The following is a 27,570-nucleotide window of genomic DNA, read 5'->3' as shown; positions in this document are numbered from 1 at the left end:
TGCTTGCTTCGCTAATGTACAAACCAGTTGATGCTTTTAACTTTAGGGTTTGTATGAACATCATAAAATTGGATAGGCTGGAACTGGAGATTCCTTAGGCGGTGTTTCACCATTCTGGCTGATGTAGGAATCATTCTGCACCCATAGGATTTTTTTTTTACCCTTCATCCTGTGGTCACGATGGTCTCTGCTTCTTCAGAACGTTGTCTCATCTACTGAGACTAATATAAAATGCTTATTAGCACAATGCCTGGCAAAGGGCAAGCGCCCTGTAGACGTTAGCATCACTATTTATGTCGCCACCAGATGATCAGGGAACTCTCGGCGCCAGCACTGCTGGAGTGGGGGGGATTCCCTCTGTAGGTGGGTTCCCTGCCCAGCGGAGTGGAGGACTGAGCAGTGTTCTCATGTCGGCCTTCCCGATGTCTGACACCGGTCCTGCTTCTTAGTGTCTTGTTCTTCAGGCTAAATAGTTCCACGGTGACTTCCAGGTAGTGGGTGATGGGTATATGTTTGTTTAATTATTGAGTTTTCTAGATTCTCGAATATTTTTATTTAAAAAATCCTGCTTTATTAAATGTATACAATTTTTTAAAACTAACCAGAAATAGCATCCATTTTCTCATTACAGTTTTAAGCTTCTTTCTCCAATTTTGTTACCAAAGTTTGAATCTAAATATTCTTTACATGCATCTGAGGATTCAGCTGAATTACTTTAGTCCTCCACAGTTACGCATGGCATGGTGACCTTGACCTTCGCACCTTTGGGGTTTACAGTGTACTCTAAGGCATACGTGAGAATAATCAGAGAAGAGAAACCTGCCATCTCAAATGGAATTCCTCGTGTTCCAGCCCCACACCCGACTGTTCTTTTCGTCCCCATATTTCTGAACGCCGCCACCAGCCACCCAGCCAGAAACCAGGGGGTCCTCGTGGCCTGGCCCCTTCACCATGCTTCTCCCCGGTCATTGCTTCCTCTCGGTTCTGTGGCGTGTCACCGGAGCCTGAACTCGGGTGTCCTCGCTGCACAGTGCCCTCCGCCCCCCCCCCCCCCCACAGTGGCTTCCCTCGGCTTACCCCCTTCGTTGCCCTTTGGCCCTGCTGCCCAAGTGATGCTTCAGACCTGGTGCCGCCCCCTCACTTTTGTTTTCTTCTGGATTATTCACCCCTTTCCCTTTACTTGTCCTGAGACAGTCTCGTCTCCGACCATTCCTGCCCTGCTCCTTGGGCGTAAGCTCCTTCCTGTCCAGCACCACACCTGTCTTGTTCACCACTGAATCCATGCTACCTGTTACATAGTAGGTGCTTAATAAATGCTTTTGCCAGCTCAACAGCCAAATCAGTAAATGCTCATCAGCATTGTGCTGAGCATTGTGGTGGAAAGGGTATACATGATACTTTGTTAGAAAGTTAGAGTCCAGTTGGCGTAAGATTACTATATGGGAAATTATTGGAGGACATGAAAACACAGCATGTAATTTAGGTGTTGATGGGTCTGACATAGACCATAAGAATTTTAATTTCAGAGGAGGGCACAGTGAGGCTTGTGGCGATCAGAGAGGACCATGCTGGTGAGATGGGGCTTGAGCGACTTGCTCCCTGAAGCAGAAGACATGAAATGCAGAGGAGAGTGGGGGCTGTTTCACCGCGACTCTCTCCCCGTGAGCTTTCTGTGCTCTTCTGGCCCTGGTTAGAACGGAGGCGGGCTCACCTCCCCAGTCAGACATGTGGTAGCGAAGGCCTGTCAAGTACGTCTCATGAGTAACTTCCTCCTGCCCCCATCGAGCCATGTCCCTCTGGAAATACTCTCCCCCTTAACATAGGACGAATGCACCAGCCTTGTCCCCACCTCCACACGTGTAGAGAGGGAAGCAGCCTCGGAGATGACGGAATGCTGTCCCTGTAGGAGACATGTAGCTTCTCTCCGGGGAGGAAAATGGCTTAGTCAGGAAAACGGAACCAGAAATCAGCATCACCGAGGCGGTAATTGGCGTGATGAGCTTTGTGAGGGAGAGAACAAGGATGAGGCTGAACGTGGGCAGAGGGCCTGGGGGCTGGAGGAGGGGGGAATCTAATGGAGGAAAGACAGCAGTGGGTAGAAACAGTGTCGTTTTTCTTCCCAGAACCACATATTCTGGCTTCAGAACTCAAGCCCCGCCTCCGACCGAGTCAGTGCGATAATCTGGGAAGGGAACGAGTGCAAGAAGACGGACATGTCCGTGCTGGAGATCAGTGGTGTCATCATGAGCAGGGTGAGGCCTAGCGGTGCGGTTTCTGGCTTTTCGAAAAATCTTGTCAGGGGCCAGCAGCAGTTTCGTAGAACCTGATATACTGACTCTGCTTTTGAAACAAATTTGTGTTTTTAGTTAAACATTTTTTTAAAGATTTTATTTATCTATTAGAGAGGGAAGGGAGGGAGAAATAGAGAGAGAGAGAAACATCAATATGCGGTTGCTGGGGGCCATGGCCTGCAACCCAGGCATGTGCCGTGAGTGGGAATTGAACTTACGATGCTTTGGTTCACAGCCCGCACTCAATCCACTGAGCTACGCCAACCAGAGCAAAAATTTTTTTATTTTATCGATTTCAGAGTGAGGGGGAGGGAGGGAGAAAGTGAGGGAATGAAACATCAGTGTGAGGGAGAAACATCAATTGATTGCTTCTTCCACACGTCCCAACCAGGTACTGAACCCGCAGCCTAGGCACACACCCCGACCTGGAATTAAACCTGCAGCCTGTTGGTTTGTGGGACAACACTCTAACCAACTGAGCCACACTGGCCAGGGCTTTAGTTTTGATTTAATAGTCAGTCTTTAGGTGGTAGTATTTTGTTGTTATTACAAAGGTTTCTATGTGCATGATCAGTTCAGGTACACTCTATAAATATTCCATATCTCTTGAAAGCCTAACTTTTAATAAAATCTAAAAATCATAAATCTGTTCATCTTTTTAAAAAGATTTTATTTACTTTTAGAGAGGGGGGAGGAGGAAGAAAGGGAGAGAAACATCAATATGTGGTTGCCTCTCATGCGCCCCCTGCTGGGGATCTGGCCCGAAACCCAGGCATGTGCCCTAACTGGGAATTGAACTGGTGACCCTTTGGTTCATAGGCCAGCACTCAATCCACTGAGCCACACTAACCAGGGCTGTACCTCATTTTTATTTGTACTTTTACATTTAAAGATTTAGTTTTTAATTATCTAAGTAGAATTTGATAAAGCTGCTACATAACTCCATTCAACTGAGCAATAATGATGGACATTTCGAATTAATTCGCAGGTTAATGCATATCAGCAAGGAGTAGGGTATCAAATGCTGGGAAATGTCGTCACCATTGCGCTAGCATTTTTTCCGTTTTTGCATCGACTTTTCCGTGAGAAGAGCCTTGACCAGCTGAAGTCCATCTCAACTGAGGAGATCCTGACTCTCTTTTGTGGGGCGCCACCGGTTACCCCGGTTATTATTTTGTCTATAATTAATTTCTTTGAACGATTGTGTCTCACGTGGATGTTTTTTTTCATGATGTGTGTGGCAGAGAGAACGTATAAACAGGTCAGTAGAAACTTAAAGTTTATTACCTCTGCTTTTACATCTACTTCACTGAACTATTTTTGTGCTCGTGATCTGTGCTTTCCCTAAAAGTGACCGTGTGCCATGAAGGATGGACGGGTGGAAACTGAGTGTGTGTGAGTGTAGCGTCTGTGCTGCGGACTATTCACAGTGACTTCCTGGCATCTGAGGCTGTGCGGAGCCCGTGCTTCGAGTGCGTGGCTCGGCCGGGGAGTGAGTCGGGCTGGCCGCCTGGGGCTGCGCTCAGTGTGCCTTCGCTGCTTTCTAGTCCGGCATGTGTAGTGAGTCTCAGGGTGGAACCATCCTGTGAGAAAGGGCGAAGCGAGAATTAAAATGATTGCAATTTGGTATGATTTTGGGATTGAGGACCTCATCTATTGGGGATACATGCAAAAAAATAGGGTTTTGAATGGAAATGCAATTTGGGGATAAACCAGATTTCTGTACAAACATCTGTTCTTGAAGTCGGGGATTCACCAAGGCCTCCAAAGACTACTCTTCGAGCGTGTCAGGAGCGTGGCACGCTGTGAAGAAGTGGGTCACTGTGTCGTGCAGTGTGGGAGCCACAGGGTAGTGAGCTATCAACAAGGTTTTCACTGTCTTGGTGACACTGATTAGAATTTCATCCCTTTAACGATGTTTATGTGCTGGGAATATTTTTTACAAATATATAAACACACAGACACATATGTACATTTCACTTTGTGATTTTTTTTTTCTAACCTTCTCTAGAGATTTTTATTTGCAAAACTCTTCAGCCATATTACTTCTGCCAGGAAAGCTAGAAAATATGAAATACCTCATTTCAGACTTAAAAAAGTAGAGAACATTAAAATATGGTTATCACTGCGTTCCTTCCTAAAGGTGAGTTTTGTCTGATTAACAATAGAAAACGGGTGAGAAAGTGCAGGAAACACGCCCCCTGGCGTTCCTGGTGGCAGGGGGCGGTGGGCGGGCCGCCTCTGTGGCCGGCGGACTTGCTGTGCCCCAGGTTGGAAATGATACATCTGCAGGCTGGGGGAGGTCAAGTAATTAGAGCTTGGAAAGGGAAAAGAAAATTCAGATTCTTAGAGCAGGGCGGTAAATTGGATATTACATCGTTTCCTGACATTCTGGGGAAACATTCCAGCTGAAAATATGTCAGTGAACCAGTCATGCTCTTAACTGGGAACAGTGTGGACTGCAGTGCTTACTTAAAGTTGGTGTTAAAACCCTATGTCAGAAACTTCATGTAGCTGTGTAATACTAATGTAGAAAGACAAAAGGAAAAAAACAAGAGAAGTTGGGTGGGAGTCAGAGTGTCGGTGGTGTGAGGGCCGTGCCGCCCCTCACGCACCCTAACCCTCGCGCCCGCGCGTCTCCCTCTGCAGAGACGGGGCCCGCAGCGCTCCGTCGATGTGGTGGTGTCCTCGGTCTTCTTGCTGACCCTCTCCATCGCCTTCATCTGCTGTGCCCAGGTAACCCTTGTGTCCGTCTGGACCGCCTCCCTGCACTCGAGTTCGCATGTTTTTAATGGGTCTGCCTGTCTTGGGCTCTTTCGAATGCCTGTTGATTTTCCTGACTTTCGTAATGAGAATAAAGGCTATCTGGCAGCCCTTTGACTCCGAGGTCACTCTCATGTTAGCCGGCAATTTCTGAGCGGTGGTAAAGCCTCACACCCTCATGGTGGCAGGTTTGGGCCTGTGGGAGACCCTTCCTGTGAGCTTTTGACCGGCCCCTTTGTCATCTCTTCCCCCTCCCCGCCCGCCCCCCTCCTCTGGGCACGTCTGTGCTTTCTTTATTATAGGGAGTCACGGGCTTGTCTCGTACTTTCCCATTTACGGAGTTTAAACTGAATTCTACTGCGGTCGGAGAACGTGCTCCGAATGTTTCTGGTCCTTTGGGTATTTGTGGAGGCTGGCTTTATTGTCCAGCATGTGGTCGGTTTTATTCCGTCTCCCGTCAGCACTTCATGTTGTTAGTGTTCTTCATTCAAATTTCGTGTAGTTCTCAAATCCCTCGATGTACTTATTAATGTGCTTTAGAATCAGTTATTGTTTATATGTATCTACATATTTACTCTTCCGTTGCTTTTCATTAGTTCTTGTATTTCTGTTTTCTGAGTTATTTTCCTTTCTACTTAAGAATCTGCTGGTGGTGAATTCTTTCTGTTTTTGTTTGAAAATGTCTTTTGTCACTTTCATGTTTGAAGGCTCTTGTCACCAGGTATAGATGTCTAGGCTGCCAGTTACTCTCAGCACGTGTAGGGTTCTATTAGCTCCTGATTTCCATAGTTTATCTTGAGAAGTCAGTTGTTATTCTTATGGCAGCTCTTTTAAAAGTAATGTTCTTTTTCTCTGGCTGGTTTTAAGAGTTTTCATTTGTTTGGCTTCACAGCAGTTTGGCTGTGGTTTCTGTGCTAGTTATCTGTTGCCACACAGGAAACTGTATCCCCTGCTGAGGAGATGGGCCTCGGTTGCTGCTGGTTGTTACTTCCCTGCGCTAGTTATTACTGACTGGCAGGGGTGAACACCTGGCCCCGACTAAGCTAAACATGTTCCCTCTTTTGGAAATTAGAACTGAAAATCTGAGATATCAGTGGTGGACTTGGGAGAAGAAAGGGCAGTAGGGACCGCTGGGGCAGCAGACTGCTGGGACAGAGCAGGCCTGGGACAAGTCAGGGGCGGGGGGTGGGGCATGAACAGCAGCCCCGGAAGGAAGGGGAGTCAGCTGAGAGGAGTGGGATGGGAGCCCAAGTGGCCCCGGGGACAGGGCAGCTGCTTGGTGACTTCCTGTTTTTCAGAAGGCTTATATTTGGTCTCTGTGAGCATTCTCTGTATATTTTTCGATAAGCTCCATTTTACCTTGGACTTGCATGAGTAAATTTCTTTGCTTTTGAATCAATAGCAAAAAAATTCAAAAAAACTCTTACCAGAAAACTTGACCCATAACACTTGCTAGCTGGTAGCCACCACCGCCATGGCCACCCCGCAGACCCTGGCATGGAGTGAGAGCCTGCCCCCAGGGTTTCCCGGTGTCCTGGCGGGCTGGGCCGTGTGTTCCCGGGAGCTCTCCGGTCACGAGCAAATTCAGAGCTTTGGAAGTGGTCTCCGTGTAGTTGCGAGGGGCACACGGTGGTTAGAGAGGCTAGAAAGGCATTGGTCGTCTTTTACTTACTGGGTTGTTTTTTCCTCCTTTGTTGCTTCAGGACGCTTTCATACCAAGGAAAACTAGTAAATGTAGAGCCATAATGACTGATTAAATAGGTAATATCTTATGAGTGTAAACTCTTCTGCTTTTCAGTATTAAAATATTGCTATCTTGTCCATGTTTTTAAATAGCTGGCATAAAGGAGTAATTATAAATTTTAAGACAAGTGAAAAACTTCGCTTCTTTTTGGTCCTTTGTATAGGTTCTCCAAGGACATAAAACGTTCCTGAATGATGCTTATAATTGGGAGTTTTTGATCTGGGAAACAGCTTTACTACTTTTCTTACTACGCCTGGCCTCGCTGGGGTCTGAAACCAATAAGAAATACAGCAATGTTTCAATATTGCTTACGGAACAGGTATTGCCACAGCCTCGCCAGTTTTGCCCCATGATTACAGATGGCATAATAAGATTTGGGCAGAAGATTCGGGGTTGAGTTGCGGGTCTGTCGCTTTCTAGCTATATGACCTTACAAGTCACCTCGTCACTCTGGAATTGCCTCCTTCTTGTAAAACGAGCACAGTACATTCCCACCTACTGTCAGGATCATTAGAATTGTGATTCAATGGATTGGAAATACTATGTCTACTTATAAATGTTTTCTTATTGATGGGAATGGAACATACTGTTACTCTCATTCTACATTAAGTATTACATGACCAGTATACTTTTCACTTAAGTATATTTAACAAGCCTCTTGAATTTCTCCTGTATCAGCCGTCAGATGCATCCAGTGTTTGGAAAACACTTGCTCTTTAGTATGTGAGTGGCTGTTAAGATTGAGAAATGTTTCTTATAAATACAGAGTAGTATAACATTTAAAAAAATTTGTTTATCCATAAGTTTTAAATAAAAGCATTTGACATTACTCCTTATTTTTATTTTTTGCCTTAGAATTATAGTGGAGAATTCTTCCTAGAAGGGAAAAAATAAAGAGTTAGTACTTTTCAAAAGCAGCGATCTTCTCCTATTCCATAAATCTTCAATGAAGATATTAGATTATTTGAGGGACACCAAGATGGATAAGATACTGTTTTTGAACTCAAGGAGTTTACATGTTAATTGCTATAACTAATATTAAAACTTTCATAGTTTTGATATTTAAATTGCTGTATCATTTCTTTTCTTCACAAAATGGACTGTCTTTGCCAAATGGGACTGATTGGGGTGGGGGCTGGGCCGTGACGTGTGATCCATAGAAGTAGCTGCCGGAATTTCAGAATTCACTTTTCTGGAAAATGTGACTCTTGAAATTGGTCGGATTTAATGCAGTGTATATATATATTTTTTCTATGACATTTATCTTAATCTCTATTCCTTCCCTTAGATTAATTTATATCTTAAGATGGAAAAAAAGCCAAATAAGAAAGATCAGCTTACTCTAGTAAACAATGTATTAAAACTGTCCACCAAGTTGTTGAAAGTAAGTAATACTCTGTGACACTGTTACTGCCACTGAAACTAAGGCGATGTTTTGCTTCTTGGGAGGACCCTAGTGACAGACAGGCACTAGGCTGAGTGGGTTCCAAATGTCACCTTCATAGGTTTGGGTTCATGACTCCATAAGGATAAATTTCCCATTGGTCACTCAGCTTCGGGCAATACTTGATGCCTGTCCCATTTCTTTAATTACATGATTAAAAAAATCACAACATATTGCTTGAATGCACTTTGGAAAACTTAGCTAATGGAAAAGTAGGTGAGCTCTGTCCCCAGCCCTCCTGAAGGCAGCCAGTGAGCGTGGAGGAAGGGCACAGCCACATGCAGTCCCCCTCCCCTGAGACTTCAGGTTAACGGCCCAGAGTCGCTGGTGCTGAGAAACCACACATCTCAACTCGGTTCTTCCATGTTTTCCTAGGAGCTAGACACACCGTTCCGACTCTATGGGCTGACAATGAACCCCTTGATCTACAACATCACCCGAGTAGTTATCCTTTCTGCTGTCTCGGGCGTCATCAGTGACCTTCTAGGGTTTAATATACGAGTAAGTGTGGCCGCCGCTCTGTGGCATCAGCCTTCGTGTTGAAAACTGTGTGGAATGATTACCTTCGTTCTTCACTGTGTGTCTGGCGTGGAAATAACTCTCGAAGTAAAGAAAGGCATTTGGACTGGTGGTCCACAGGCTTTAACATGTCAGGGTGGGCTGAGTGAGGGTCTCCTCTGACCTGGGGACGTGTCCAGGGTTGGAATGAATGAAAAGCCCAAACCCGCAAACTGCGGTCTGTCACTCTGGGCCCTGAGAATCTCACGCTTTTCCTCTGCGCGTCTTACGGTGGCTGTGGCCAGAGCATCTCTTCTCGTTAAAGGGCGCTCGGTTCACGGTCCTGTAAGCGCACTTACAGACCCCACCTGTTGTGTCAGGCTAACTCATTCTGGTGATTTTCTTCTCTCAGCTGTGGAAAATCAAGTCCTAAGTGGAGCCCCGCATCTGGACCCACCCCCTTTGCTGCATCAGCGCTCAGCCACGAGGAGGGAGCCGGCTGACCGAGGACCCGGGAAACCCCTGCGACTGGCCCCTGGCTCCCCGGCAGGGGGCCGCCCGCTGCCTGAGCTCTCGGATAGGGTTTTCCTCGGGACAGGCCTTTCAGAGGGCATGCAGGCTGCTTCCCCGGGTTTCCAACAATGTGAATGGTCAGGAGACTGGAGACTGTGTTACGGTGACACAGGGATGCTGTTCTAAGTTAGGAAATTCTTTCTGGACATTTCGGTGCTGTGACAGGTACACTTACTGGAGACGGCCTTTTGGGTACGATGGCAGAAGCCCAGAAGAGCGTGAAGCAAATCTGCTTTATTGGAAATGCGCAAATTCAGTCCTCTTCTGTAAGGGTGTGTGGGACTGGCAGTGTCGTTTCTCCAGCAGAGAGATCGAACTTAAGCTATTTTAAGTTGAACTCAAATAAAAACTTTATTGGAGAACGTTAGTTTCTAGGCTTTTTCTTTATCACTGAAAAAAAAAAACCTTTTAAGCTGAGTTTCTGTTAGATTCTGGGTAAATTTTTAATTAGGTAATAAACTGGAGGTTAATTTGGGAACTGTGCAGTTGTTGGTGAAGGAGGCATGTGTGTGGATGGCCACATCACTCAGCGTGAGAAAATTAAATATCCGTGAGCTTACTGTGCCCGTCCACGGCGTGGTTTCCGTGCGGACCGGACCGTCTGAGCTGTCTGTGGTCCCAGCACGAGGGGAAGCTCAGACGCCTTATTGGCGGTGCAGCTTCGTGGACCCAGCCCTCGGTACGGTTTCTGGTCCGCCGTGTCTGTGCTGAGCCGCACTGCGCCTTTCAGTAGGACTTAGCTCCTCTCACCAGCACCTCCTGTTAGCCCGTCACACACGCAGGCGTGTACGTGTGTCAGTGAAAACTCGGGTGGTCTACATAGAATCCTTAGTCATCGAGTTACCTGTGTTGGGGCATCTATTGAGGCAAATTGAAAAACCTGAATATTTTAATAAGATTTTGTGAATTTTTAAATGTTAGAAGTAGTTATTATATATAAAAGTATATACAGGCATACCTCGTTTTATCATACTTTGCTTTATTGCGCTTCACAGATGTTGCTTTTTTAACAAATCAAAGGCAAGACCCTCGCCAGCAGGAAGATCATGGCTGGCTCCGTGGCAGCCTGGCGCCGGGCCCGCAGTGTCTCTGAGATCTGCCTGTGCTCAGGCAGAACCTGGGTCCCCCATGTCCCAATATGCAGGAGGGGCTCTGAGGTTTAAAGATGAATTTCTCAAGAGACCAGGGTGGAGGTTAGACTTCTGGGCTCACACCGTTGGTTCTGTTTACTAGCTTCATAATCTGGGGTGAGTTGCTTAGCCTTCTTGTATCTCAGTCCCCGTTTGCTAAATGGGGGTAGGAACCACCTAACAGGGTTGTCAGAGGAGGTTGTTGTGTTAGGTTCTTAGTACTTAGTAAGCCCGCAGTAAACATTTGTTATTGCTGTGTAAAACCCTTTAAACATCTTTCACTGACAGATTCCTAACCGAGAAGACGGAACCATAGGAAGCAAGACTGCTGAACTAGAAGTGGATTACCGGAAACACCCAGCCATGCTAACATGCTAACTACGGCCTGAGTCTCATATATATATACTTTTATCATTGTTCAAGTACAGTGGTCTCCATTTTCACCTCACTGTGGCCCCCCACCCCCCCATCCCTGCTTCCCACCCTCAGACCTTCCCCCTTTGGCTTTGTCCATGTGTCCTTGACACATGTTCCTTGATGGCCCTTCCTCTATTTTCCTCCATTACCTTCCTCAGCCCTCCCTTCTGGTTACTGTCAGTTTGTTCTTTATTTTAGAGTTTCTGGTTTTATTTTGCTTGCTTGCTTGTTTTGTTGATTAGGTTCTACTTACAGGTGAGATCATATGGTATTTCTTTCGTCACCTGGCTTATTTCATGTATGATTTTAAAGGTAAAACCCCATGCCAGTGACTTAGCCTTTGGAAGGCGGCTCGGAGACATCAGCCGCTTCCAGCAGGAGCAGGGGCGATGCTCTCAGACCCACGGTTGCGCTCCGTGCAGGTTTCAGACTCGGACCGGAGCCTCTGTCCTCCTGCAAAACATGCTGCTCTATTTTTAAATTGCGATTTCTGCTGAGATTGTGGCTTCTCTCGTTTAAATGCAGTATTTAAAATGGTATATACTCTTGTGTGTTTCTGTTACAATTTTGATCGTGTCTAATTGTTTTAAATTATTTTTCAGGTGGCTAAAATTATACAGGGTAAGGGAAGAGAGCTGTTCATAGGGCAAATAGTACAGCAATGAATAAACAATAATGCAGAGTACACTTTCACGTACTCACAACTGTCGGCGCACCTTCGCCCCACCCTGGGGGTGGGTGGGCGGAGTTGCCCCTGCCAGGGACTGGGAGTGACCCCCGACTCCCTGTCCTTCACCCTGACACGTACTGAGGAACCGTCTCCTGGATGTTTTCCTAAGCAGTCAGCCCTTCCGTGCCCCCACTCCCCCACCCCCGTTTGTCAGCACCCCTGGTTGTGAAAGCAGGTCTCTGTGCTGACATATCTGCGTGGAACCCTAACCCCCCAAGCCCAGTCGGTCCTCAAAAAGCTGATGTGCCTTTTCTGAACAGTCTCCTCATCTCGAATTAACGGCTGTGACTTTGACGATAAAAAATCCAAAGTCTGTTTAGCAAGGTGTGCAGGCCCTCCCCGTTGAGAGGTTTTTGATAACACTTGGAACATATTTCTGCTGAGTAGCAAGTGCTCGTTTTAAAGATGACGATGCGCTGCTTTCCGGCCCGTGTGGTTTCCGAGCGGGAGGCTGCTGTCCTCCTCGTGTCTGGGTTCGGCGTGTCCGGCTGCTCCTGAGGTTTTTATCAGTGAACCCGTGCAGTTTACAACGCGTGCTGCTGTGGTTTTGTGTGTGCGCGTGCGCTGGAGGTCTGGGGTGCTTATTGGATCCGAGTTTATCGTTTTCTCAGATTGGACCAGTTTTGTTTCTTTAAAAAAAAACTTCCCTGCGTTCACTTACCCCCTTCTGGGACTCATGTAAAGTGTCACACGGATACCGGGCCGCTCGCGGTTGTCCCGCAGCTCACCGACGCTCTACACGCTTTCCCAGCGTCTTCCTCTGTCTTTGATTTTGGATGGTTTCTATTCTGTGCCCCCGCCCCCCCCTCCCGTTCACTAACCTGTTTTCTGCACTACTTTGCCGTTAATCCTACTCAATACATTTTCCCCTACAGAAGTTCGGTTATTTTTTTATATCTTTCATGTCCTTAACATGCGATTTCTTTTCTCTGCCTTGTTTAACGCAGTACATTTGTAATGAAGATCGTAAACAGGGACATTAACACAGCCGTCACCTGCGTGCGTGTTCCGGTGAAACTGCTTTTAGAAAATGGGCGCGTGGCCCGCGGCTCGCGGATGCAGCCGCCCTTTCCTCTCTGGTGGCTGCGGGTCTTCATCCGCCTGCGCCTGCGCAGTCCTGCTCCGCCGCCCCTTTGCGACGTTGTCGTCACAGATTCTTTCCGTGTTATGACTCACTACCGAGTTGCCGCAGTCACACTGATTTTTGATGCCCTCGCCCCACGGAAGCTCCGCTGTCACCACATGGCGCCCCGGGGGTCTCGGTCAGGCTGTGCCTCTGGTTCCGGCGGAGGGGCTCCTTTCGTGGTCTCCCGCCACGCAGGCCTGTGCGCTCAGTGCCTGCCCCTCCTGGTCTGGGGAGCCTTTACTTGTCCGCCCCAACTAGAGGCCGGCTTTGCTGGACGTGTTGTCCTCGGCTTGATGGTGCCTCCCTCTCAGCGCTTTGAATATTCCCTTCCACTCTTGTACTGCGTCTACAGTTAGGAAAATCAGACGGTAAGCGAATGGGGTTTCCGTTGTAGGCGACAGTCTTGACGGTTTTGATACAATGTCTCTGGAGGATTTTTGCGTTGGGATGATTGCACGTTCTGCCGGCCGTCTCTGTTCCAAACTCCAGTGCTTTCCAGAGGGTTGGGTGGCTCTCGTCCATTATGTCTCTGAGTGGACTCTGTCCCCTGCCCCTTTTCTTCTGGTGCACCCGCCACCCTGACGCTCTATCTGATGGAGTTCTCATGGAGCTATTCCATTTTTAAACTGTTTTCTCCGTCCTTCTTCTGGGTCTGTTCTAGGTTGCCGGCCTTGCGCGTGCTAATTCCGTCTCCTGGCCGGTCCGATCTTTTCCTGTGCGCTCTGCTGCATCCCTCACGTCACTCATTGAGTTTCTCAGCTCTGCAACTCACCTAGCTCCCGTTTGGAATTCCAGTCTCTTTGGTAAAGTACGCCTTTGGTTCACCGATTCTCTTCCCGAGCTCACTGCTCTGCTCTCCTGAGCTCTCTCGTCTCTCACTGAGCTGCTTCGCGGCTGCAATCTTGAATCTCTGTCATTAAGTCACTGGCATTGAATTTGCCCCCTGGAGACCTTCCATTTTCTTTCTGTGCTGCCTGGTACCGTGGGCATTAGTGGTGTTTTATGGGTTATTTCTGTGCATTTGAGGCGGCGAGCTGCTTTCTCGTGTAGACACTGCTTTGCTCTCAGCAGGCTGGTAGGTAGGCTGCTCTCCTGGTGTTGCCGCGCAGGTCTCTCCCCTCCCTGCACACTCTGCGTCTTCGGGGTCACGGTGGACGGAGCAGCATCACTTTGGTAAAGGGGAGTGCCACGTCGTACACCCTGGGACTGTGGGTGTCCCCTCTGTGACTCACGCGCCTTGGTGATGGGGCACTGCCACCGTGGTGGGGGGGCTTGTGGCAGGTGCTGGAGAACCAGTTTTGCCAACTCCCAGTGCCGCCACCTCTTCACTGATGGTCACTGGTCCTGCTGGGGGTTTGGAGGCATTGCTACTGCCTCCAGCTGGTTCTGCCAGGGTGGGCGGGACGGGGCGGGGGGCAAGTTTTGTGGGTCTACTCCCCGCCAGCAAGGGCTGTTGGTATTGCTTTGCTGTTTGAAGCTTCCTAGCCACTTCTACTGGGGCCTCCAGGATGGGGATGGGGAAGGGGAAGGGCACTGTTTTCCCCCAGGGGACCACTGCTTTAGCCCCTCTTACAATCTGGGCGTTCCGATGTGTGTGTGGGTCTTCCAGGCACGTTTGTGCGATGAGCAGGGGCCCCTTCCTTGAGCTGTGAACCGAAGGGGAGAAACAGGTGTTCTCACTCTGCCATCATGCTGACGTCCTCAGTGTTATCATTCTTGGGGCTGGTTTTCACGACTTCCCTCCACCCCCACGTTGGGTCTTATTTTCCTCTTCCTCTGCATGCCTGGTGACTTGCTGTTGCACGTGAGTTTTACCTTGTTGGTCTTGGGTTATCTGTGTGTGTGTGTACTGTTTGTTTTGGAATGCAGTTACTTGGAAACTCTTTGATCATTTCAAGTCTTTCAAGCTTTGTCAGAGCAGCCTTTAGCCTGGGGCTGCTTGTCTCCACTGCGGAAGTGGTGTCCTCCCAAGTAAGTGTGCTGCCGGCTGCCTTGTTCATTATGAGGTTTTCCAAATCTACAGTGGGGCCATAAACCGCTCCCGCATCAAAAACAGGAACCACCTCCTTTCTGGTGGTTCTTTCCTTGTCCTTGGGTAGGCCCTCATGCTGACCAGTGCTCACTAAGACTTGAAAGACAAGCCCCTGGCACACTTTTGGATCTCGCTCTGCAGCTCCCTCTGGTGCTTGGCTCTGCAGATTGCAACTGACTTGGCCCACGAATTCCTGACCCTGGTCTCCAACCTAGCAAGACCAGGTTTGCTTTGGGTGCCTGGGAGCTGCCTCACAGCAGGAAGCTAGGGGAGGCATAGGGCCCCATTTATCCCACTTTCCTGTCCTGCCTGTTGTGCCGCATCCAAAACCCCTCTCTCAGGTGGTGGGGTTGTTTAAGGTGGAAGAATATATGTTTTTCTCGCCTCGGGAAACAGAACCAAGTTCCCCCAGTTTTTCAGGCCAAAGGCTTAGGGTTTACTCTCGGTGCCTCTCCTTCCTCCAGACCTGCCACCACCACCACCTCGTTGTTCTGCGTTCCACGGCTCCTGGGGGCGGCCTCTTTGCCCGCCCCTGGGCTGGCGTCCTGGCCCCCTGGGCCCTTCCCAGTCTTGCCTCCCCGCCGGTTCTCCACAGCCACGTGAATGCGCTTCACAACGAGGACACTCCGATGATGCTGTTCCCGCTGAGACCCTTCCTGGCTTTCCTTGTGGTGGCCGCCGAGGCCATTCGTGAGCCAGCCTGCCTCCCCTTCCAGCGTCACCCTCCCAAGACCTTCCCACCGCGCCGGCCTCCCTCGGTCCCGCTGCTGCACCGAGTTATTTCTTGAACATGGTTTTCTAGGTGCTCCCCTGGCTGGCTTTTCAGCTGTCGGCTCCTCAGCGGGGCCTTCTCTGGTGGCCAAGAGTCAGGCTGTTCACACCGTGTCCTGTTTCCGCTTACACAGGGCATGCACGCCACGGCACCCGTCCCAGCCTGTCCACCTTATTCATTGTCGGCTGTTTCTGTCCGTCCCCACCAGAAGGTCAGCCCCGTAAGGAGAGACTTTTGCTGCTGTTCACGCCGAGGTCCTCAGAATGTTGGAAGGTAAGTACCTGACCCTGTGTAGGTGCTTGATAGAAATCTAGAGTAAGTGAAAATAGACTTTTGTGCACTTTTTTTTTGTTAGGATGGAAGAGTTTAACCTATTCTCCTGTCCTCAGGGCTTCATTTGTATCTGTATGATTCTAGGAATTTGGGGTCTTGTATTGATCCCCCAAAAGGAGTGAGATATGATATACCTCGAGAGTGTTTACCTGTTACTGAGCTATTGAACCGAAATGTAAAACAGACGTAGGAGGGGCTAGTCGTACATTTAATTGGAATAGTAACTGCAGAAGGGTCAGAATAATACCTGTTCACTTCATTTTCTAACTTGTGTCGGGGAAAGTTACCCACCCTAAAATCGCCTCGCAGGTGTAACCTCAGACTTCACGAACGTGCACATTACAGCCCATGAGTAATGGGAACACTCTGAAAAGTTGAGTAACCACAGTACTTGCCTAGTTGGGGCATGGTTTTCTTGATTTTCAGATACATGGAGACAAATTCTCAATACCAGTATGTCACACGCAGTATAAGCTGATGGGTCTATGTTTTTATTTTTGGTTAACTGCATCTGGAGGTAATCGGACCCAAGCGCTGTAAAAATAACCTTTCAAATGAAAGAAATTCACTTGTGAAATTTTTCAGATCTACCTGCTCATAATGGACCAAATGGTTTCACTTTCTTACATAATGTACGATCTGGGATTATCAAGTAGTAAACTTATTACACTTAATCCTCTGTACACATACTGGCTAGTTTAGTAATTTAAAGTGATGCTTTGCCTTTGCAGTTGCTCTTGGCGCCCATCTGGAGTAATGGGGCTTGCATCCCACTGACGAGAAATTCTTCCAGACCTTCCCTGCAGCGCGTCCTGGTCCTCCCACGGCAGACCAGGTATTAAGGTAACGAGTGGCTGTTTGTTAGGGACAGAACAGGCCTCTTGATTTGTGTGTGTGTGTTAACACTTCTCCTTGATTTTGATGGCATTGTGGAATAGACACCCCCAGGACTCTCTGGATCGGGCTGAAGTGCAGCACGTGGCTGTGCTTGGTATCTCAGCATGTGCGAGAACGGTTCGGCGTTCTCCGACAGGTGGAATTCATTCCCCATAAGCCTCTGTTCCCTCCTCACACGTCCCAAGGCTTCATGCTTGTGCAGCAACATGGAAACCCGATCCAGCTCACTGCAGCAGACAGATTTCATGCAGGAATTGTGGCGTGCCGAAAACAGGCCACTGTGTTGCTGATGACCCTCCACAGCAGGACTGGCAGAGCGCCGCCTGAGTAAATGAACCCCTTCCCGTGGAGCAGCAGACAGCTCGCAGGCCTTGGAGCGCAGTAGGGACACACTGCGGGCCGCGCGGCCCCTGAAGCACGTCTTCAAGCAGTCGTTAGTCAGACTGTCACACAGCTTGAGCGCTGGCTTCTTAAGCCCCGCTCTCTTTGAATATCGGGCCTATTAAATGTGAAACTCAGGTGTCCACAGGTTTAAAAGCACCTGGCTTGTTCTGCATGAGAATATCGTACTATTGAGAAATAACCAAGATAGTCTCATGAAGAAATAGAAAGCCTAGTGCTTTTCTGCGTCCAGGACCAACAGAATAGTTGACTCTGTTCGAAGGCTGTGTGATCCACAGCATTTGATGTGACTCGGTTAGAAGGCAGTGTCACAGGAGCCCAGTCTGCTCTCCCCAGTGGGACGGCGGGACAGCGCCCCAGGCCCTCTGAGCCTCTGCGGTCAGTGCGGATAGTGTCCGGACCTCACGAAACTGTTCGCTGCCACTTTCTGCGGCCTCTGCTGTGACAGGTCTCCACTCCGAGGCTGGGGTTTTCCTCTTAGCGCTGAGTTCATGCAACGGGAGGACTTCATTTCCCACTTTCAGGGTATTAAATTAACCCTGTCTTAAAATAGGTTTCAGGCAAATTCATACCAAGAATTAAATGGAATGGAATCAAGTCAAAACACTTCATTCTAAAATTAAGTGTAAGCTGCAGTGGGTAGAATGGCTTGAACGCAACGTAGCCGAGCCCTGTGGCCTCGCGGTGCCTGGGCGTGCACCGTGCGCAATGTCTGTCTCGCATCAGAGCTGCGGTTCCTGAGACGGACCCTGTATCTCCCTGGCAGTAGAAGAGAGGGTGGGGGGAGGGCAGTGAATTCTTATGCAAAGCTACTTTCTTTACAGTGAAAGGTATACAGTCTATATTATATAACATTAAGCTGGAAATTGGTTTGAGTTAAACATCCACGGATGAGAGGATGGCTCTGCAGGTGAGGTGACCATTGTGAGAGTTGTCTTGACTGCAGGGCTGTCACTGGGAGGGACCCTCTGCACAGGGGCCCCCATCCTCAGAGGACCAGCTCCAGAAGGAGAGAGCTTAACTAGGAAAGAAATGCAGGCCATGAACTGGTTTGGTTTTTGTTTCTTTAATATCTATATAAAAAATAACGAGCAATTTACAGATCTCTCTCTAATCAGAACTCGAGTGTGTATATAAAGGTGCTGTACAATGTACAAACATTTACAACCGGGACAGCCATGTCTGCTCAGTGTTCCAAGGCCGCATTGCTCAGTCAGTATTCAGTCAAGACAGTGACAGGTGACTGGGAAAGGAAAGAGCCACAGCAGACCAACAACATATGACAGCCAAGTTGCGTCACAGTTAATAAAAATAGGATTTTTATCACTAATTGTGGTCTATAGGGAAATAGATCACTTCTGTGGTACTAAACTCCTAGCATTTATCAAGCCTTCTAACGTTGCTCTATTCAAGTAGTCACAGGTGGGGGAGCACAGGACGGGGCGGCTCGTCTCTACCTACAGGGGCTGGCCCAGGCTCCTGCCAGCGAGTTTCACGGTCAGACTCCACGAGGAAGGGCCCGGGCAGGCAGCCCAGGAGCAGGGTGCACCCAGGGCGACGGAACCAGTGTGTGTTCCAGTGCTCCCTACACTGGTTTCACTCCGAGAGTTCCTGGATTTCTAGATGCTGCCGAATGCTGCATCGGGGGACTGAAAAACCTGGGTCTGTTTTGTGGAGTGGACACCGTCTCCACCTTCCTCGCGACTTTGAGAAAGCACCGGGGGACTCTGGGCACGCCCCACCGCTGGCGCACCCACGGACCAGGAGCAGCCTGGGGACCGCTTCCTTCTCCCCGTACCTTGTCCAACACTACCCTTTATCGCTGATGTGTAGTCGCAGCCTCTTAAACTGCAGTCACATTCCAGGGGTCTCCTTTCTTGTTTTTGACAAGGAAGTTAACGTAGCTAGAAAACGAAGATCTAGCCAGTGCAGCCCGTCCCCATGCCTGGCCTCACCTGCTGAGTCTGCGTCCCCTCGGGGCCATCCCCCTGCGACCAGAGCAGCCCGGCGGTCCATCCACAGGCGGTGGGCTGTGAAACTGGTCACACAAGTAAGTCCCTCACACAATCTATAATATTTTGGCTCTTAAAACATGTATTAACAATGAATGACGTAGCAGGTACAACCAAAATAGCCAGAAATAGAAATTGGGTAGTTTCTCTTCAAATAGCAACACGCACGCACTATTTCCACATGAGCTGCTCTGAGGACATCGGGGCTGGGTCACCCGGCAGGGGGTGAACTTAATTGCTTAACAAATTATACTTCCTCCTTTTCCAACACTCAGTTGTAAATAAGCTCTTTAACAGTTATTTGAAATACCTTGCCCAGCTGAGTTAAAGTACAAGACCGTAACTGTCAATATTTGACTACCTGTTTTTCTCTGCAGTGGAGAGGTCTGGGGTGTGGCGGCTTTAAACGGGACGGCGTCTGGAGCTGCGGGAAGGGACCCCGCACCCCCCCCCCCCCCCCCCCCGCCGCCAGGGGTGAGTTCATCTCCTCCTGCGGGGGCTCGAGTAGTTCTCTCTGTAAACATGCAACATGCTACTGAGAAGGTCGACTTCCAAGCCCAGCGTCATTTTCTCGTTACCGTGGAAACAGCCGAGTGGGGGGGGGTAACGTAGACATGATACAGCAGATACCTTGGCACCGTGGCACCGCTAGAGTCGTTGTGACCGCACTGTTCACATTGAGGTCCTTCATTTGTCCTGACGCCTGGAGGACGAGCTGGGCGTGTCGGGTGAGGGCAGCCGGCCGGGGACGGGGCTGCTCTGCGAACCTGAAGGCCCTGCATGCAGCCTTGGAACTTGACGATCAAATCAAAATGTATTTCCGAATTTCTGGGGGAAAACGCCGCTTTTTCTTTTTCATAAGGAGAGATTACGACCTGTTTTCCTTCGTTTCCTACTGAGGCTCACAGCCGTTTCTCTGCCACCCCAGTCACGCCCGAGGCCCTGCCAGCGCTGGGCACCTTCCAGGGCCCCGGGGTGATGGGTGGCTTCCTGGCCGGAGAGCCCCGCTCGGGCTGTGCACCGCCACCGCGCTCCCGGCTCCTGTCGGCCGCCTCGCCTTCTCCTCCCTGGTCGGCTTCGGGGGCTGCTCTCTCTCCTAAGGGGGCTCTCTTTCCCTTTTCACTTTCGGGTGCTCCTCTGCTCACGAAGTTACTCGCCGGGGACCTCTCATCCATTCGCTTGCTCGTCTCCTCCGGGGACCGCGGCGTCTGCTTTGTGTCTTTCCTGCCGACACCCGGCCGTCCCCTCCCGTCCGCCATCTGCTGGGCGCCCTCGCGAGCCCGGCCCCCCGGGGCCCGTCGGCCCTCCACCTCGGGGGCTCCGGCTTCAGCGTTGGGCTGGTCCTGCCGCCCTTCCGCTCTCGGCTGCTTCTTTGGGCTGGAGGAGCGTCCCCGGCCCCTGCTGGCGCGACCCTGGCCGGAGCCCGCCGTGGCGCTGCCCGGGCAGCTCTTCGCCTCCCCTTTCCTGGGGCTGGGCGAGCGCTCCCGGGGTCTCCTTTTGGGGTCGTTTTTGAGAGGGCTGGGAGCCTTTTCTAAATGTTCCTCTGTAGAGCGACCGGCTGACTTTTTGGGACTAGCGGACCTGCCTCTTTGGGCAACACCGTTTTCTACTTTTAAGAGATGCTTCTTGTCACTGTGCCCATGGCTGCCGGGGGGATCCCTTTTACTCCCATCTTTCTGCAAAAGAGGCTGGTGCTTCATCTCAGACTGACTTAAAGTGCCCTTCTTTTCAGGCCCCACGTCCTTGAATTCTTCTGCCTTTTCACACACCCGCACTCTCACGGAGGCTTCCTCGGCTCCTGGCACGCGGGGCTCCTCACACACGGACGCCGAGTGAGAAGGCGGGGGAAACGGTGGCTGTTCGTCGTAAATCACATTTGAAGATGAGGGTTGAGTGATATCCCAGTGACCTAAGGAGAAGGGATTTGAGTGGAGCATTGTTAAGCTTTAGAATTGTGAGCAAGGAGCAAGAAGTTTCAAGCTTTGACAGCTATTTTAATTGTACTGATTGCTTCAACAGTATGAATATCTTATAGTTCATGTATGTTTGGGTGTCTCTGTAAAGGCGGATGCATACAGACAGCTATATTTGTACACAAAGGAGAGGTAGTTTATATACACATGAAGTAACAGTACTCATTTTTTCTAATTACTTATGTACAATTAGTAATAGATGGTGTGTAAGTTCTTCATAAGTAGTAAAGCCCAGTAAAACTTGAGACCAAATTACCTGGTCCAAGAAGCTTACTAATTTAGGTCTTATCAGGGCACGCAGCTTAAGGACATGCCAAAATCATTCACAAAGGAGACCAACCTCTGTTGATCAGAATGAGGTTCATGGGCATTTGTAAATAATTTTCTTGCTTTAAGCGGTTAAATTTAATGTCAAAAGGAAACGGAAAAGTGCAAGAGATAGAATTAGATGTATTTAATAGCATCAATTTTAATTAAAAAGGAAAAAGAGAAGGACGTGATTATAAGACATGCAGATTTACCAAGTCTTTTTAAGGAAAGACCAAGAAAAGCCCTGAAAGCCTTAGTGCTGCTCAGGTTTCACGTAGGAGCACAGACCGGAAGGAGCCAGACCTGAAGGAGGAAGAGAAAAAGCCTAGGACTATGTAAAAAAAAAAAACAAAAAACCACAGCGCAGTTAGCAAAGGCATCGCCGGGGTCAGGTGATTCACAAGCAGGTGGTGGAAGGGAATGCAGTCAGAGAATTACAGGCTGGAAGGGGACGGGACCAGTACCGAGTGGTGTGACACCTTATCTCTAGACTAGTGCACTCAGTTTAAAAATAGTGATCGTCAATCCTGTGACAGTTCAAAAACAGTGAAACCAAGCAAGGTCAAGTGCAAGGTCAGTACGGGAGTGCGGACAGGGACTGTAGCGCCGTTTTGCACGAGCACTCACAAAGGCCTGGCGTTCTTACTCGACTAGCTAAGAGAAGCATACCTTACTGTATGAAAAAAATGAGATTCCAAATGTTTCTCATGCATTTAATTCATTTGCCTCTAACGTCCTTGTTTTTTACAGGCACATTTCTCTACGAAACCACCTGGGTTTTTCTACTGAAATGAGTTCAACATACTCTATTCCAGCAAAAGTCCTGCCTATGGCGATGCATTCTGTTATTTTTAGCTAATAAAAACTATGCTATGTAACTAGTCCTTAGATAGCTCTGGTGTTCACCTATGACATAGCTGGAAAAACATCCTCCAAAGACATAGCTCTCCCCCTGCTGCTGACCCCTCCCTAACCGTCTCTTCACTTTGCAGCTACAGGTGGGCTACTCACCGTGGTCGGGTATCAAGCCAGTTCCTGGCCTCAAAAGAAGAAGAACTTTATTCCCACCGGCCTGAATGAGCTCGATTGCGCGGGTGTGTGTGATGCCTTGGGTGGGTTCTCCGTTGATTTCCACAATCTGGTCGCCCACCTAGACAGGGGACATTCACGGGAACAGCATGGGACCACGTGTCTGCCGTCAAGTTTTGCTTTTGTCAGCCTAGAGCCGCCCACTGTTGCCAAGAGCCTCTTTGATGTGTAAAATCTTAACGTGTGTGCAGTGCTGTCAGGCTAGAGTTGAGATGCGGACAGATGGCAGCCACAGGAAGGGAAACTGTCCAGCTTTGTTTACTCTCTAAACACCCTCCATGGGAGAATGTTGTGTGACTAAGCAGGATCTGAGTATCTTGAAATCAAGAGCCAAATGAAATATTCATAGATTAAATCTCTGAAAAAACTCATCCTGGAGAATATAGTAATATGAATCCTTACTAAAAATCTAATAACTACCTCATACTTCATTACTTTAGTGTAAAACGATTTTCCTAAAAAAAATATTAAGAAACCTAGTGATTAGAAGATGCCGCCTCAGTACCATTGCTATTTACTAGAAACGTGGTCTGTTATTTTAAAAGACAAAGTGTGGATGAGCCAAGTATAATGTCTGCAAAGGGGCTGATTAAAGATAATGATGGTAGTGATTTGATCCCAGATTTAAAAACATAGTTCAAGGTGACAAGCAACTGAAGGGTGTGGCTTCAAAACCAAACTGAATTAAAAATTACTGAAATTCCAAAAAGTAGCTCAGACACGTACACGAGCTCACAGACACCGTCCAGAAGCAGCAGACGAGGATGCGGTGACTGTCTAACGCAGGTGGGTGGGATGAGCCTGTGTCCCCACGAGTGCAGCGGCGGGACCCTGGGCTCCTGTGGTGTGTCGGTCCCTCCCTCCCAGGGTCACGGGGACAGTTCCATGAGATGGGACATGATGACATACCGAGCAGAAACCAGATCTATTTTTCTGGTTTCCCCCCAGATTTTTAAAGTGCATCAGTATGATTTAGAGTTAACCAATAGACTGTACAAGGTACAAACTTCAAGTGAACTAATGGTGTGTTTTGTTGCACAGTTATGAAAAAATGAGCATCTCACCTGAAGAAATAGGTATCAAACAAAATCAGTGGATTTAACAGATAAACTGGACACCTTTACAAAGATGATAATAGAATGGGGAAAAGTAATAAACATAATTTTTAAAAAAGCCCTTATACCCAGATTTCCTTTAAGTGACTGCAAAAAAATTTTCGTGAGGAACTACAGATGACAAATTAGCACTAGATATATAATCCTGCTGATAATTAGAGAAGAGGAAATTAGATAGTATTGGAAGCCTGCTTTAGGTATATCTTGTAAAACATGATCGAAATTAACTATAATTTCTATCACGTTCTTTGGCTTAAATTCAGTCTAAACCTTATACTTCCGTTTTAGCCCAGTGAAGAAATTACAATAAAACTTGTAATTGAGCAGATCTGCCACCAGGTGTCAGGTTTGTTTAACGTTAAAACTAGAGTGGGTGAAGAGACAGGGCGGCCTGGGCTGCACAAGGCTTTAAGGGAGAAAACGGCACCTCTGAGAGGCAAATGCGAACAATCTTTTCAAACTTTGTTACCTCAGAATTTTTAAGTGAGGTAAGAATAAGATGGGGAACTTATCCTTTGGTAAACAGGGCAACTTCACGTTCGGGTTTGTCTGACAAAATCTGGGGACCCAGGGAGGGAGGGAGATGAAGGGCAGAAAACCGAGAGCAGCGGAACCGCAAGGAGAAGAGACGGGAAGCTCGGGCCCCTTTGTGGCAGCGGTCTCCCAGTTTGTAACCGTCCACTCAGAATGTGCTACGGTCACACAATAGCATTTCCACCCCGTTGTTCACGCTGCCTCCCAGCCTGTGAGGTGCCAGGGGACCCCAAGGGGCCTGGGGGTTGCCAGGCCTGGGTCACACTGCGGCCGCACGGGCGAGCGAACCCAGCAGGCGCCCAGGGCTCAGGAGTGGGGACGAGGGCACCTCTCCTGGTTCTCGGTTCTCGAGAGGCTGACGCCGACGGGTGTGACAGCGAGGGGCCGGCAGAGCACGGCCTCCGGTGTTTTCTGAGCCCAGGTCTGCTCCGTGGGAACCCTGTCAGCCCGACGCTGTTCCTTCCTGTGAACTTCTCCCACTCAGCTCACCCCTCACTACCTTGGTGGAGAACCTTCCTTTCTCCACCCTGAGTCTTGAGCAGATTTAAGGATCAGCCTAAGTCTCACTAAATTAAAAACCCTCTCAATGACTCAGCACCTTTCCCATCTATATTGCAAGTTAGCATTTTTGTTTGAGTGAATTGCGTTGTTTCACATAACTCAAGTCCTACCTACTCAGTAATAAGTTCTAGAAGCGAATCTTAAATATGGAAAATAACTCTCATGAGCTAGAAGTACTCTCCATCTATTCTAGTCTTTGAACCAACCCTACGGAGCGCCTGCTGTGACCACTCCAGGCACCGCACTGGGGCCGGAGGTGCTGGAGTGGCGGGACGGACGCGGTGCAGCACGGCAGCCGGAGGGGAGAGGAGAAACGACACCTGCGGGTTAGGAAGGGCCCGGCGGGCGAGCGTCTGCCACTCACGTTTCAGCCGTGGGAGGTCTCGTTTCTCGGATCTGAGAGCTTTCCACGCTCCCTCCCACCAACTATGTCCACGAGTTCCCACCCTGCAGCCAAGGCCAGCGGAGGAGAAAGAGGCCGACTCACGTGGATCCGGCCGTCCTTGAGGGCGGGCCCGTCCTCGGCCAGGCGCAGGATGAACAGCCCCATGTTGTACTCCTTGCCCCCTCGGAGGCTGAACCCGAAGCCCCGGGGGCCCCTCTCCAGCTCCACCGGGTAGCAGCCCAGGCTCTGGAGAGAGGAGGGAGGAAAACGAGTGTTCACGGCCTGCTCGCTCTGCGGCGTGAGGGGGAACTGCTGTGACATCTGAGCACGCAGTTCGTGTCCTCGACAGACAGCTGTGCATCGTGGGGGAGGAGTGGGCCTCTGGCTGAGGGCTCGGTGACTTCTGCAGATGTGACCGACTCCGTAGATTGCACTGCCCGCCTTCTCTAACGGCCGGTCCGTGGCACCGCAGGAGAACAGACTTTGGGATGTGCCTACTTTAAGTGGATGGTGACCGATTCTCCTGGCCGGTGGTGCGGGACCCAAAGCTGAAAGAGCCCAGCCCCCCGCTGACGGACTGAGGCGGTGCTCGGAGTCCTCGGCCAGGGGCTCCCGTTCCTTCAGCTGCGGGGCAGACTTTCCTGTTACTCCGCATGCTCTCCCGGGAGCTAACAGACCACCACCGCCACACACACACACACACACACACACACACACAGAGTAGGTCTTCAGGAATGATTCATTTCAGGAACAAATTGGCCTAATTTGTAGTAAAAATTCACCAGCATCAGTGATTTACCAATTAAAAAAACAGACAGCCTGCAGGGGGTGTTCGTACCTGACTGTGCCGCCCGCCCACCACGGAGATCACCGCGGTGTCCGGCTGGGCGAGGTGCTTGTGGTCGGACCACGAGTGTCGGTAGGAAGCGGGGGCATCCTTCCCCAGCTCGCCTTCCAGGGCACTTCTGCAAGACAGAAACCAGGGCCTCCCTGAGCTGAGCACGTGACAGGCTAAAAGAAAGGGCAGATCAATCTCGTTTCCCTTAAAAGCTGGACCTGGCCATCCTCCCCTAGACAAAGGGTCGCAGAGGCGGACCAGCTCCAGACCCAGAGAGGTGAACCTGGCCGTCCCTCCAGCAGGACCTTGGGTCGGGCAGCACCCTGCGCCCCATCTCTTGTCGGGGTGCCTCCGGGCATTTCCACCGGGCAGCACTGCACTCGGCGCTCGTGCGGCGCCAGTGCCCGTGGAGAGAGGCTGTGTGGAATTCTAGAAACCTAGGTTTTGTTTTACAGCCAGTATGCTAAACGAGAGAGAGAAATAGGTGCGAACACTGCTCTGCTTTGCTCAGGTCATCGGAGATGACAGCAGTCTTTTTGGGCCGGGGCTTCCTTCCAACCCCCCACCCATCGGGCATGGTGATGGGAACACCAGGCTGCTCCCGGGTGGCCGGGGCACACAGATGGGAGGGTGCTGAGGGAGTGGAGGGGACGGGGAAGGCATCTGAAGGTGGCAAGTCCACACGAGGTCCTCATTCGGACCTCAGCAGCTGGCTTCCGCATCATGCTGGGGCGAAAGGGTGGGGTGGGGAGTGGGAGATGAGGAGAAGCACAGCCCCACCTGTCCCCAGGCATGTGGTTGGCCTGCGACTGTCCCACCGGCCTGTGCTGCAGGGCTGGGCTCTGCCTGGCTGAGTTGGTTCCCGACGGCGGGCCGTGGTGCTCTGTTGGAATGAGAGAGCAGTAGACGTGAGAATGTGCGAGTAAAAATGGGGAGGCCGAGCAGGTCTAGGAAAATGAGATGCTGCCAAATGGTGGCCGCTGCCCCGACTTCAGCGGTTGCAGCTTGTGCGCGCCTCCTGGCTGCCTGGAAGGGAAGGGAAGGGGATGTCCCCACCCACTGCCTGCGTTTTGTTTGATGCTGAGGTTGGACAAGAAGAGCAGTCCTGTGCTCACTCCACACTCTCCCTGCTCTCCCCTTTCGTCAGGCCAGCCAGACGACAGAACGGGAACACACACACTGAGGAGCAACACCAGGCACACTCCCTCTCACCGTGAACCACGAGGTGACAGGCCTCTGGAACACTGGCTCAGGGGCCGCCTGCACGTCCCACTCATGCCCTGGAACCTGGGATCTTCAATGTGGGGCAGTCACCTCGCCTGCCACGGAACCCAACCAGCAGCGTACGAAAAATCATCCTGAGTGCTGACAGATGTTTGTAAAGATTTCCCTGCTTCGGTTTTCTAAGAGCACAGATGCAGGTGAAAGAAACGTAACACGTGTTTCAGTATCTTTTGCAACAGCTCCAGTTGTGCTGTTTTTGGCGGCAGATTGGGAAGCACAGCGTCGAGGGCCAGACCGCAAGTCAGGGAGGCGGCAGTCACAGGACTCCAGGCTGCCAGGCTGTGTTTCTGACACTGACGCTTTCCGACTTGTCCTGTC

General features: G+C 49.9%; 2 protein-coding genes across 5 annotated transcripts in view; one reads left to right on the top strand and one right to left on the bottom strand.

Annotated features, from left to right (window-relative positions):
* PHTF1 (putative homeodomain transcription factor 1) overlaps nucleotides 1–9,675 on the top strand; it is a 44,451-nt gene extending 34,776 nt beyond the window's left edge. For 3 of the 4 annotated variants that reach the window (XM_028502729.2, XM_036014967.1, XM_036014968.1), the window contains 8 exons: nucleotides 2,124–2,252; nucleotides 3,280–3,552; nucleotides 4,303–4,434; nucleotides 4,941–5,027; nucleotides 6,962–7,117; nucleotides 8,087–8,182; nucleotides 8,618–8,743; nucleotides 9,153–9,675. In XM_028502729.2, the coding sequence (XP_028358530.1) occupies nucleotides 2,124–2,252; nucleotides 3,280–3,552; nucleotides 4,303–4,434; nucleotides 4,941–5,027; nucleotides 6,962–7,117; nucleotides 8,087–8,182; nucleotides 8,618–8,743; nucleotides 9,153–9,173 (1,020 nt within the window). In that variant the 3' untranslated portion in view covers nucleotides 9,174–9,675. The remainder of the gene's footprint in view (nucleotides 1–2,123; nucleotides 2,253–3,279; nucleotides 3,553–4,302; nucleotides 4,435–4,940; nucleotides 5,028–6,961; nucleotides 7,118–8,086; nucleotides 8,183–8,617; nucleotides 8,744–9,152) is intronic. The other variant, XM_036014966.1, reaches the window with a different exon arrangement.
* Nucleotides 9,676–20,014: 10,339 nt separating this feature from the next.
* MAGI3 (membrane associated guanylate kinase, WW and PDZ domain containing 3) overlaps nucleotides 20,015–27,570 on the bottom strand; it is a 176,358-nt gene continuing 168,802 nt past the window's right edge. The window contains 5 exon segments of the mRNA XM_028503132.2: nucleotides 20,015–21,073; nucleotides 22,458–22,596; nucleotides 25,233–25,376; nucleotides 25,969–26,095; nucleotides 26,749–26,851. Coding sequence (XP_028358933.1) covers nucleotides 20,067–21,073; nucleotides 22,458–22,596; nucleotides 25,233–25,376; nucleotides 25,969–26,095; nucleotides 26,749–26,851 — 1,520 coding nt within the window. The 3' untranslated portion in view covers nucleotides 20,015–20,066.

Source organism: Phyllostomus discolor, chromosome 14 (assembly GCF_004126475.2).
Source record: "Phyllostomus discolor isolate MPI-MPIP mPhyDis1 chromosome 14, mPhyDis1.pri.v3, whole genome shotgun sequence".
Classification (NCBI taxonomy): domain Eukaryota; kingdom Metazoa; phylum Chordata; class Mammalia; order Chiroptera; family Phyllostomidae; genus Phyllostomus; species Phyllostomus discolor.
The sequence above is the reverse complement of the archived record's forward strand: the minus strand, read 5'-3'. Positions and strand labels throughout refer to the sequence as shown.